The 13,580-nt window shown below is 39.0% G+C and overlaps 1 protein-coding gene across 1 annotated transcript; it reads right to left on the bottom strand.

The window, feature by feature from the left end:
* Positions 1 to 315: 315 nt before the first annotated feature.
* LOC132148969 (serine/threonine-protein kinase NLK2-like) lies at positions 316 to 13,025 on the bottom strand. The gene is made up of 12 exons (XM_059557811.1): positions 12,817 to 13,025; positions 9,806 to 10,114; positions 9,417 to 9,546; positions 9,190 to 9,245; positions 7,921 to 8,027; positions 5,355 to 5,440; positions 3,362 to 3,571; positions 2,495 to 2,596; positions 2,298 to 2,384; positions 1,636 to 1,834; positions 1,452 to 1,545; positions 316 to 934 (listed from the first exon to the last, which is right to left on the bottom strand). Exons 2-12 carry the CDS (start codon positions 10,111 to 10,113, stop codon positions 886 to 888), a joined length of 1,428 nt encoding a protein of 475 aa, XP_059413794.1. The 5' UTR covers position 10,114; positions 12,817 to 13,025; the 3' UTR covers positions 316 to 885.
* Between the last annotated feature and the right edge of the window lie 555 nt (positions 13,026 to 13,580).

Raw genomic sequence — 13,580 nt, 5'->3', positions numbered from 1 at the left:
CCAAACACAGTTGGACAAGACCATAATAAATTAAAAAGAGAAAATAAATAATATTCAATCTATCTTCTCTGCCTACAGAGCCTCGCCCAATCAGAGAGCAGGATAATGACATCAATCTTGTTTGGCCCTAGGAGGGAGGCGGGACGTTTGGGAAGATGCTTCAGGTGGGAATGGAACAAAATATAAGTCCCACAGATAAACAAGTACGTACGTCTGTTGGCACAAAACACTGTCACTTCTATACAGCGTTCTGATACAACTCTAAAGCATCTGCTGAAGGATCGTTTGAACAGGATGTTTCATAATGTTGAATAACCCCCATCCCCCTCCAAAAAAATGAGTAGAAAATTGAACAGAAAGCATTAAATTGAATGAGGAAGCATTAACAAAGAAAGATGACTTTGGATCTTTTGGTTATCAGAAGTTTAAGAATAAAACCTAAGAACCCGCAAAAAGAACACAGTGATAGAAGTCTAGACAGAGTTTGGAGATACACTCAGAGTAAAGATGGCTGTACTGGCGATGCTATGGGCTCATGGGCACGGTCATCTCATCCCTTAGTGAAATCATGGTCAGCGCAGTCTTGTCATTTGCATTATTCCAGATATCTGTATTGCACAACTTTGACGTTGGCTCATTTAGTCAAAATTCAACAATCCATGAGATTTTCTTTTTTTGTGGGAAACACTAGTTCCCGTAATCCTCGAGCAGAGTCAATATAAAAGTGTTCTCAGCAGCATCAGAAGCATTATTCATCAGTGGTGTGTAAGTGGATTTCGGAGAAATCCCCATGTGGAACTGGAATGAGTGCTGAGAATCCATCAAGAACCATCTTCATCTCCAACGCATGCTTGCTCCTATGATCCACATTTCCCAGAATCCCCCTCATCTCTCTTCTTTCCTTGACACTTTTGAAGAATGCCAGGCTGTGGATCTGATACAGAAATAAAGAAAAAGAATGGCTTAACAAGATGGCAAAAGAAATATTGTAATAAGTAATCTGTGACAGGACAGGATATACACACATTTTTTTATATACCGTATTTTCCGCACTATAAGGCGCAGTTAAAAGCCTTTAATTTTCTCAAAAAACGAAAGTGCGCCTTATAATCTGGAGCGCCTTATATATGGATCGAGGCGCTCTGTCAAAATGTTGACATTCCCTTTAGCACAGCTCCATCTAGTGGATGCATAACGCAAACCCAGTCAAACATTTGACTGCAGTATCTTCTATTCTTTGCTCCTTATAATCCGGTGCTCCCTATATATGAAAACAGTTCTAAAATCGGCCATTCATTGAAGGTGCGCCTTATAATCCGGTGCACCTTATAGTGCGGAAAATACGGTACATTAAAATGTAGATTTATACATAAAGCATGTCATTTTTAATTTTGAGTGCATGTACAGGAAAAAGAGTTGAGTAGTCAGAAAACGCTTGTTCTTATACTCACCTAATGAAGGTTTTGAAGGCTGCACTCTGGGGATTGATGCACAAGGGCACTCGTTTGCCTTGCTGGTGCTCGGTTATAAAACGATGGATGAGCTCTGAGATAAAGAGAGAAAACGGGTCATCATGGGCCCTTCATGTCAAAGATGATCAAGATTTAATTGTAATGAAGGGCCAGAGTGAGTCACCTTTGCCCTGCCAGACGGAGTGCATGCTCTGCTCATAGTTGTGACTGAAAGGTCGATCTGCAGGTGGCTCAAAGTCTCGGGTGTACACCCTCCCGCTGGGCACAGAGTAACAGCACTTACACATGCAGGTGTGGTACCGCAGACGACCCTCGTCCAAGTACGGATGAGACAGAGCGTCACTGCCCGAGATGCGTTTGGCCTATAGACGGAGACACACAGAGACTATTACCTGAGGAATAATAATAACTTAAGTCATTTTCTCTCCATAATAATAATAATAATAATGATGATGATAACTATAACTTTCTTAAAAAAGTAAAAAGATACACTACCATTCAAATGTATAAGGTCAGTAAAGACACGTTTTCACATTATCACGGTTTGCATAAAAATATTAAGCAACTTTGTTTGCATTATGGTTATAACTCATACATACTATCCAATGACATTTATTTTAACATTTAAATAAGACATTCAGAATATTTTTGCTGTTGTATTTTCTCCTTGTATCGGGAGATTAAACTATTTATGGAAGAATGGGCTTTAAATATAAATGTTATGAAATACAGACACTCAGAAGTGTGTATATGGCCTAAAATGAACTATTAGGTATAGGCCATCAATAAATAGCTGTCATTGTGATCTAGAAATGTGATACTCACTGGATCAAAAACTAGCATGCGGCACAAAAGATGAACAGCTTCATGTGTTGCCCCATCTGACAACATGTACAGAACAGAAAGCGAGGGCTAAGAGAGGGAAAGCACAAAAAAGTTCAAATATTTTGTTTGATTTGAGGACAGATTTATGCATTACGTCTATATGGAGCGATAAATTATAGTAAAGGAGGGTACTGAACTGGTTTGTGGGGTCCTCTAAGAATATGCGCTCGCGCTCCTTCACACGCAGATGCCATGGCAGAAAGAGGAGGAGTCCCGAGGAGATCAGTGATCAGATCCAACTGAGAGAAAAAGAGAGGAACAGAGTGAGAAACAAGACACTGTAATTCACTATTTCTCAAAATCGAATTAATTCATTAAATATTCAGCAAGATTAGAGTTTATTTATAGATTAAAAAAAGATCCTTTAAAAGGAAAACACAACTGTTTTTCCATATTCCACTACGTTCTTCCACTATGAGTTTTCAGGAGTGATGATATTACTGCGCCGAGGTCGAAGTGCTGTGAAGTGCTCTTTTGTTTTAGTTTTTTAATGTTGACACAGCGCGATATGCAACAATGCATAAAATGACAGTATAAATAAATAATACAAAGTATAATAAAAGTCATTATAATCAGTAATTATGTCCCTACTGGATACAACAAATGCCTTGTTTATAATGGGTTTTATTGGTTTTGTCTCGTCTCTCCAGGACACACTTGAGGCATTCAGCCAATCACATCACACTGGATAGTTGGCCAATCAAAGCACACGTCGCTTTTCAGAACGATGAGCTTTGCAAAAAATGATGCATTTCAGAAAGGCAGGCACCTTAAACAGCATTAACACATTTCATTACACCAAACACACAATATAAATGTTCTTTTTAGCAACATCACATGACCACTTTAATGTTTTATGATCCCTTTAAAGTCTCCTATGCTCATTAAAACTGAGTTATAAATAAAAATAGAATTCTGGTCAATTTAATAGATGAATACAAGTATTAATTTCATTCAAAAATGTTACTGTCACCAAACTTTTGCATGGTAGCGCCCATCATTACCTGTTGTATGGGGCTCTGAGCCTGGAAAAGAATACGTCTGCCTAGCAACTCTGCGAAGATGCAGCCTACAGACCAGACATCTATCGATGAAGTGTAATGCTGGCATCCCATCAGAACCTCCGGAGCACGGTAATACTGCGTCACCACCTCCTGGGTCATGTGACGAGAAGGATCTGGTTCCTCTACTCGTGCTAGGCCAAAGTCACAAATCTAAATGAGAAAGAAAAGTGACATTTCTCACCAGGGCAGACTGGGGCTAAAAAGTGGCCACCAATAATACCATAACACAACACCATAAATCCACCAGCTCATTAGAGCTATTTTTAACACCACTTACTAACATACAAATATAACAATACGGAACTATTTATATTTTTAATCATTATCATTAACATTAATGAATGACCGTCATACTTTACATAATCATTTGTCATTCCTGGTGTATATGGCAATTTGTAAAAAATATTTTTTTCACATCTCTTGGGACAGTTTAATATCTCTAAAGTTAAATGCCTACCATATAATATCAGTCCATATAACAATGCTCCGCACTAGAAGACTCGGAATGTAGTGCAGAATGTGGACTGTTTTTATTCCTTGACAAAGAGTTAATTTTTTTATGAAGAATTTTATGATGAAAAATACACTAAACTGTAATATGTGAACTATACAGAGTTACAATTTACAATAGCTGTTTTCTATGCAAATATACAGTAAACAGTTTATTTCTGTGATCAAAGCTGAATTTTCAGCATCATTACTCCAGTCTTCAGTGTCAAATGATCCTTTAGAAATCGTTCTGATATACTGATTTGCTTGAAAAACATTTGATTATTACCACTGCTTCATATTTTTGTGGAAAATGAGATACATCACCATTCAGTCTAGAGTAAGATTTATAATAATAATACTTTTAGTCAATAAGCTTGCATTAAATTGATGTAGGTAACAGTAATATAATATATATATATATATATATATATATATATATATATATATATATATATATATATATATACACACACACACACACATATATATATACACATATATATATATATATATTTATATATATTGTTCTTTAACTTTGTATTCAACAAACAATCCTGAAAAAGTTAGGTGTCACAGTTTCCACAAAAATGTTTTCAACAGTGATAATCAAATGTTTTTCAAGCAAATCAGAATATTAGAATGATTTCTGAAGGATCGTGTGACCCTGAAGACTGGAGTAATGATGCTGAAAATTCAGCTTTGCCATCACAGGAATAAATAAATTTAAACATTAAACCGTTAAACATTTACATTAAAATATCTTTAACAGAAAAACAGAACATCAACTTTCCTTATCACGGCACTTAAAAGCGAAAGTCTACAGATTTAAAATATTCTAGAGTAAGTTTGATTAAGTAAGTTTGAAAATATAAAAGTTTATATTTTTACATTTTTTTGAAACCTCTTCTTAGACACGTGAAATTTTGGAAGAGATATAACGACATACAATCCTCTGCTGAAAACGGCTTACGTTATTGTTTCTATATACACTGTGGCAAACAATTTAAATGCTAAATTTTGCTAAATTGCTTCATCATGTTTAGCTGTTAACATCATACCTCAGCTCACATTCAAATACCGCGCAGCTCAGCTTCTGTGAACAGTTAATCACACGTTCTTCAATTTGACTGGTAAAAACATTTTGACATTGAAGAGCGCTTTTAAGCCACTGTGGATGCACTGACTGAGCCAGAACAAGCTAAATTAATCTGAATGTTTGTCTCAAGTGGGGTCGATGGAAGGATAGGCTACATATATTTACAGTATTTCATTCTATTTACGCAATGGGACGGCCCACATTGTACAGCGGCCCACCGGGAAAACTCTTGTGCTCCAGATGACCAGTCTGCCACGGATTCTCACTTTGCCATATTTGATAGTTCTATTGCCCATTTTATTATTAGGTTGAGCACATTTGATGTATACATGTGTGGTATTGTACCTTAAGCAGACAGTTGCTGTTGACCAGCAGGTTCCCTGGTTTGATGTCTCTGTGCAGAATGCCTGCAGAATGCAGGTATTTCAGCCCTGAGAGAAAGAGAGAGGGACATCTCATTAAAGACACTGACAGGAAAAACAATACAAACAAATCACACAACAAAACACCAATTTTCCTGATTAGGAAATTAATACTTCCTTCACTGCTAATACCAACACCCATGTTGTTAGAGCCGCTTAGCCTCTACTAGTGCAAAATGAGTGCAAACAGTGCAAAACAAAATGACCGGTAATATTTCCTAGCAGATCTGGTTCTTTTTCATGAGAACGTACTGTTTTTCTAAACAAATTGAATAATATATATCCATCTATACACACACACACATATATACACATATATATATACACACACATACAAGCCGGGCATACACGGTGCGATTTCTGTGAGATTTCGGCAAGGTACCAACTCACACTGTACAAATAGATTTCATGCGATGTAAAGCCAAAGCTCACGATTTTTATGTGCTCACTGTACGGTCCGATCGTCAAAATGAGATTTGACTGCTCACACTATACGTGGGGAATCAACACGTAGGATCCCTCAGAACCCGGATGTTTGTGGCCGTTTCAGAATAAACATGCTTTCCCAAGATAAACGCACTGCTTTGGTGATATGCGCAATTCTGTGTGCTGAAACATCAAAAAAAAAAAATCTAGACATGCAGGTGGCTCGGAAGACGTGGCCAATATGGTTTATCCATTTTGCAACGCGAACTGGAGGTAAGCAGGCGTTTTCTTCCCAGTTTTATTTTTAATTTTACTTTGCCATGACTCCACAAGTTTTCCCTCCATCACTTCAGTCCACACGGTTTCGTTTATGGTTTTGCACATGCGCAGTGAGGGAGACGTGGAAAATCGGTTCATAGCCCTGCTTTAATAGTGCGCTACCTCACAAGAGGCGACCAAAATTTCTGACATGTCAGAAATCCATCCGACCAACCGATTGCCAGTCGGGAGAGGTTAATCGCCTCTCGTTTCTCCTTGTACACTGCATGACAAACGACGCACGAAAATGCTTAAAATCAGCCTGACCCGAAAAAGAGTAGCACAAGTCAGAATTCGGCTTAAAATCGGATAAAAAAAAAAATAAAATAAAAAATTTGCACACTGTATGCCCGGCTTTAATGGATCACATCCACTATCCATTGGGAAATCCTTTGTTTGAAAACAGTATTCCCCTTCCGCTGACCTTCAAAGCAGATAAAGAGCTGTTCAGACAGCCTAAAGTTCTGTGTTTGTCCCCCTCCTGTGGGAGGATAGCTTGCAAGGTTACTAGGCCTGTGCAATTATCGCATTCAATTAGCCTTTCGCCGAGCCCCGCCCCCCTTAGTTACTGTTGCTACTTCCGACAAACAAATGGTCAAACACCACCAGCGCGACAGATTGCCATGACGGGAAGAAGCTGAACTCTGCAGGTCTGCAGCTTTTTAGGACCGAACTTGCCTACCCCTGTTCTAGGCTGACCTGTGATCTTGCGATCAACAGCCTTGATTGAGAAATTGAGACAAGCTCTCAAACTCCTCTGGAAGTTCAACCGGAGGACACAAAGTGTCCCCAGGGTACACCCCAGGGTACTCTCACAACACTTAGCTCTGTGTGGGGAAGGGAGCGGTCGCAATCTGTGCTGTAGATCCAACAACGAAGAGATCGAGAGCACAATGACATGCCATTACTAACAGAGAGATGCTGCATTCGGCTCCGAAAAACAGAATGAGTAAGCAAATGCCATGGTGGCCTATTTATATCAGGATGTCTGGGGTGGGGCCAGCTATGCAAATCTTACTCACCAATTTCATTGGCCTTTTCTCAATGATTTCAGAGGAGTCTGGGCTCTCAAAAGTGATCCCTAATGTCGGAACTTTTACACAACGTAGAAGTAACTGATTGAAAGGGAACTTCCATTTCCATTTCAAATACATGCTGCTATTATCACATAATCCTAAAAAAGGTATCAGTTTTCACAAAAAGATAATAATATTATATATTATTAAAATAATTAATTAGAAATGTTTCAGTATATCAGTATTTTAGAATAATTTAATATAATTAAATTAATATAAAGGCTCACGTGACACTGAAGAAATGAGTAATGACTACTGAAAATTCAGCTTTGCCACCACAGAAATTATAAAAATATATTAATACAGAAAATGCATTTTAAATTGGAGTAATATTTCACATTATTACAGTTTTACTGTATTTTTGAGCATAGAAATGCCACTTGGATGAGAATAATAGACTTCTTTCAAAAACATCTTACCAAACCAAAAGTTCTGAATGCTAGACTAGAAAATAAAGTCTTATCTAAAATAATAATAAAAACAATAAAATGACCACACTGGACAAGCACCAATAAGATGATATGACAAACCTGTGGAATCACACATCAATCTGATCTAAAGGGTGCAATTACTCTTGCTCTCCACTAATAGTGTGGCAACATTTGTACTACATTTTATGTACACTGCATGATATTGTAATCCAAAAGTGACATGCCCATGTAAACTCACCCCTGAGTATCTGGTAGAGGAACACCTTGATGTGATCAGTGGTGAGAGGCTGAGGGGAGACGATGACTTTATGCAGGTCACTCTGCATGAGCTCAGTGATCACGTATCTACACCACAGACCCAGTTAAGAAAACATCTGACCTGCAAAACCTCTACAGCCACAATAACAACATCTGCTATGAGGAAAAATAAAACATGCTGGAAACTAGTAATGGGTGAAATAAACAAATGTGTATCTCATGGTACATTAAAGGGGTGGTTGATTATGATTTCACTTTTTGAAAGTGTCTGATATAGAGGAGCGTACGCTGTCTGCATTCAGCTCATAATCTCCAAAATGGCGTTACGGTGAAGTGGAGAGAAACTGAGAGGAATTGTTGAATAAAGTCGTTATTTTTGTTTTCTTTGTGTACACAAAGTATTGTCGTTGCTTCATAATGTTACGGTTGAACCACTGATGGCAGATGGACTATTCCGACGATGTCTTTCATACTTTTCTGGACCTTGAAAGTGTAATATACTTGGCAGTCTATGGGACAGTCACAATGTTTTTATCCAAAAAATCTTCAATTGTGTTCCGAAGACGAACAAAGCTTTTCATGGGTTAGGAACGACATGGGGGTAAGTGATTAATGACAACATTTTCATTTTGGGGTGGAGTATCTCTTTAAAGGATTTTAAATGCACGACATGTAGGCCTCTGAGAAGACCTTTAATTCACAGCAAACTGTTGATTTTCCAGCTTATTCCATTGTCATTTGCAAAGTCAGGTAGTTCAAAGTAAGTTTAATGACCGTTGTATATTAATGTGCTGCTTTAACTGATGCACACACACACACATCAGTCACACATAAAAGCAGTGAGAGAGAGATGTCGGAGATTGAAGATTGCGCTGCGCACACACAGAAACTGTCCCGCGACTTTAATTAATAAAATAGCATAGATTAGATTGTCACATTATATTCCTCAGCAACAAGGTAAAATAGAAGTAACTAGTTTTGGTCCATTTACACTGAAATGCAACCCCAGAGTTTTCGAACTTAAGCAGGGTCTGCAGCATTTTCAAAGTCTCACATTTTTGAGTGTCGAAAATAGTGTAAACAACAGGCATAACTGTCGCAAAAGTTATGCGTTTTAAAATGAAAATGCACTAGTCTTAAGGGGGTCGCACACCGGAAGAGAAGCGCAGCGCCACGTCACGTAAAATTCAAACACATTGTTTTCTACGAGTGTATGCACACCAGCGGCACTATTTGGTCTCAAGGATACATCTCCTCAAAGCAGTCGATTTGTGGAGGTTGGAGAATGTCTTGGGCAGACAGCACCTGCCAATGCAAATTTCCATCATTACAAAAAACATGCAATCAAGTTCCAAAACTCTGTAAACACACACACTTTTTATCTCAATCTATTCTATTCTTTCATTTTATGCCCACCTACCCACCCATCCATGCATGCATGCATGCTTTCTTCCATTTTCCATCTGCAAAACTTACATTGTCATGTTTAAAGAAACACAGCATCCGGAGTTCCCTGAACACACGTTTGCAGGAGACCAGGTTCTGGAAGACATTCGGCATTTTCTTCAGAGCCACCTTACGTCCATCCCGAGGGTCCGTCACAGACCTATCAATGCAAAAGGACAGACAGAGTTTGTAAAATTTAACACCACTGACCAAAATTTGGGTTTAGTATCATTTTAATTAAACTTTAAAACATATTAAAATGGAAAAGAGTTTAATCAATGCTGCCTGGGTGAGCATGAGAGAATTCTTTCAACAAAATCTTCTAAAGATCTTACAGATCCCAAACTTTTAAACAGTAGTGTAACTACATGACAGATAGTCATCATGAGTCAGTATGCTGGGATGACAGGAAGACTTACCAGACCACTCCAAACGCACCATAACCGATAGGCCGATCAGGCTCCATCTCAGCAGGACTTGGAACCTCACTTGCTGGGTTACTGTGAGGTTGCGGGATGGCCGCCCCTCCGCCGGTGCTGCCCCCGAGAGACGCCGGGTGCCTGGGAGTCCCAGCAGGTGCGTTGGGTCCAGCTGGATTTGGTGTTGCGCTGAGGCCCGTTGAGGTAGTGCCGGTCGTGGTGTTGACACAAAAATACTTGTGACTTAACTCTGATCCAGGGAACATGTTACCACACACTGTTGGCCGTGAGGATCCATGGAAAGCCATCCTACATCAAAACAAACACAGGTGTGGAATTATCATTAAAGGGACTGTCCACCTAAAAATTTCTATAGTATCTTTTGTCAATACAATGGAAGTTAATGGGAACCAAAACTGTTTAGTTACCAACATACTTAAAAAAAAAAAAAAAAAAAAAAAAAAAAAATATTTTGTTGTTTTTAAGTCATACAGATCTGGAGGGACATGGAGGGGAGTAAATAATCACAATTTTCATTTTTTGGGTGAACTATTCCTTTAAATTGATTATCTGCAGCTCAAAAGTAGTTTAATAAAACCATAAATTTCAAGACATGTACCAAACTGACGGCAAATCCCCACTAAATTTTTCTGTAACACAAAATTAATAAAACAGGCATTATCCACTGAAAATCTTCACATCCATTTAAACTCATGAATCTCATTCAAATGCCAATCGACAGTGATGCTCGTCATAACCAAACTTCAAGTCTGAATATGTGGAATGTAAAATGACATTCAAATTCTGCACCGCGGTTTACAGTGGATGATGCCTTTTATTTCTGCTTGCTCCTCACACATAGTTATCATATGACTTCAAAAGAAAAATATTAGGAAAATCAAACAAGTTGTTGAGCCCATCTTCAGTTCCTGCAGCAGCATTGCAACAGTGCAGCTCAGTGATAACCTTTACTCACGTGCTCGGTCGGTGGTCTGAGAGCACGGTTATCAGGGATATCAGTGTGAACAGCCACCAAAAACATGTGCTTGCAACATGTCTGGAAAGTTTCACATCACTCTTGTTCCTCATCTTTGTTGGCAAGCTGCTTTGTCCTCTAGTTTTTCCTCTTTTTCCTTTCCTTTATTGACATTAATTTTGTGTTTTGCAAAGTTTGCTGCTTAAACTGTTGTGGTTTTCCTTCCCATTGTTTTAGATAATTTTGTAGGGTGATCAGATGCATATTAAATAATTCCTAAAAGCTTAATTGGACGAAAAAATTTACTTTTCACAACAACAAAAAAAAAAATGTTTTTTGATCCTGACACAAAATGAGCAGCTAACATTAATTGACTAATCATATCAGCAGCAATTGTGAAAGTGTGAATGAGTACTAGTCATGTAAGTCACTATCATACTAATTAGATTGTAAGAGCAGACTGATTGCTATAAAATGAGAGAAGAAACGCTTCCAATCATTGTGTTCTTGTTAACAATGGTTACCTCCAAAGAAACATGTGCAGCCATCATCACTGTGCATCAAAATAGCCTACAGAGAATATTGCACCTGAAAGAACCATTTACTGGATCATCAAGAGAGAGGTTCGACTGCAGTGAAGAAGTCTTCAGGACGTCCCAGAGTGTCCAGCAAGCACCAGGACCGTCTCCTCCTGAGGAATCATGTCTCCAGTGGTACAGAGCTTGCTCAGGAACAGCAGCAGGTTTGTGTGAGAGCATCTGCACACACCGTGAGGACAAGACTTTTGGACAACGGCCTGATGTCAAGAAGGGGAGCAAATAAACCACTTCACTCCAAGAAAAATGTCAAAGACAGACTGAAATTCTGCAGGAAGTACAAGGATTGTACTGCAAAAGATTGGTGCAAAGTTATTTTCTCTGATGAAGCTCCCTTCTGACTGTTTAGGCCATCTGGAAAATCGATTGTTGGGAGAAGAAAAGGTGAATGCTGCCATGAGTTTGTGACATGCCAAAAGTGAAGTATCCTGAGATCATCCATGTGTGGGGATGCTTTTCAACCAAAGGAGTGGGCTCTCTCATAATTCTGCCCAAAACATTGCCATGAATAAAGAGTGGTATCAAAACGTCCTGCAAGAGCGACTTCTTCCAACGATCCATGCTGATGATCCATGCACCATGTCACAGAACAAGAGTGATAAAGAAGTGGCTCGAAGATCATTGCATTGAAATTCCCCGGATCTCCATCCCATAGAGAACCTGTGGTCAGTTCTCAAAAGGCGAGTGGTCAAGCAGAAGAACACATTGTGATCAACTCTGAATAGAATAGGCAAGAATGGATCGCCATCAGTCAGGATTTGGCCTACAAACTAATATCCAGCATGCCGGAGCGAACTGCAGAGGTTATGAACTACAAGGGTCAACACTCTAAATACTGACTTGTACATTTCTTTTTTTTGCTAATAAAAGCCTTAAAACGTATGCTTATTTGTGTTTCAGTATACCATAAAAAAACATGTGGAAAAGATCTACAAATACTGAAGCAGCAAATTTTGCAAAACACAATTTATATCCCTGCCAAAACTTTTGGCCATGACTCTGTGTGTGTGTGTGTGTATATATATATATATCCAAGTTAGCAAGCTAAGTTACCCAGCAAAGACACAGCTCGTTACAAGGCTAATATTTAAGCTTCTGTAACCCCTTCCACATACCACAGCGGTCTGCCTACATGTATCTCAATTTTCTACATTTCAGTTATAGAATTTCAATCCAGTTAACTCTTGTATAATGTAACTAACGCGACCCCACCAGCTGTTAACTCCGATTAGCTAGCTAATTAATCTGCTCCGTGACCTATATATGATGTTTTATATATACAAATGAACTAGTTCAGTGCGAAAACAATAACAAAGTGAATATAATCCAACCTAATGCACATAGAAAATAAAACGTGAGCTGTAACGCTGACAAAGGCCGATGATGTAGGTCTGTTGTCTGCAGATGTTTGTAAAGTTAGCTTTAGCACAGGGGCTAACCTCTCAGAGCTGACGGAGCGGCGGCGGAGCTCAGATCTTCATGACGGACCACAGCGCTCTCCCCGCATCTCTACTCGCCGTGAATCCTTCTGCAGCAGCTGATTCGGAACCTGAACCGTCTCGCCGTGTTCCTCTCTCTCTGGTCTGGAAATCAGCTGTTGGAAATAGCGGCATTGAGCGAGAAGGAGGAGTTGAAAGAGGGGGATGGAGTGGAAGAAAGGAGGGATGAGTGTGTGGGGGAGGGGGGCACCGGTGTAAACAATGCGAGGGACGCAGTTTCACCACTCACTGCCATCTGCTAACAACACACTAACTGGGCTTTACTGGAACAGTAAATTGGTTAAAAGGGGGTGGGGGTGCTATAAGGTCGCATTATAATTTCCTTTTTTTTTATTATTATCTATCTATCTATATACAGGTGCTGGTCATATCATTAAAATATCATCAAAAAGTTTTATATTATATTCATTCATTACACATAGACTGATATATTTCAAATGTTTATTTCTTTTCATTTTGATGATTATAACTGACAACTAAGGAAAATCCCAAATTCAGTAACTCTAATCAGCTAATTAACTCAAAACACCTGCAAAGGCCTTTAAATGGTCTCTCAGTCTAGTTCTGTAGGCTACACAATCACAAGGAAGACTTGACAGTTGTCCAACAGACGACCATTGACACCTTGCAGAAGGAGGGCAAGAAGCAAAAAGTCATTGCAAAAGAGGCTGGCTGTTCACAGAACTCTGTGTCCAAGCACATTA

Source organism: Carassius carassius, chromosome 9 (genome assembly GCF_963082965.1).
Source record: "Carassius carassius chromosome 9, fCarCar2.1, whole genome shotgun sequence".
Classification (NCBI taxonomy): Eukaryota; Metazoa; Chordata; class Actinopteri; order Cypriniformes; family Cyprinidae; genus Carassius; species Carassius carassius.
The sequence above is the reverse complement of the archived record's forward strand: the minus strand, read 5'-3'. Positions and strand labels throughout refer to the sequence as shown.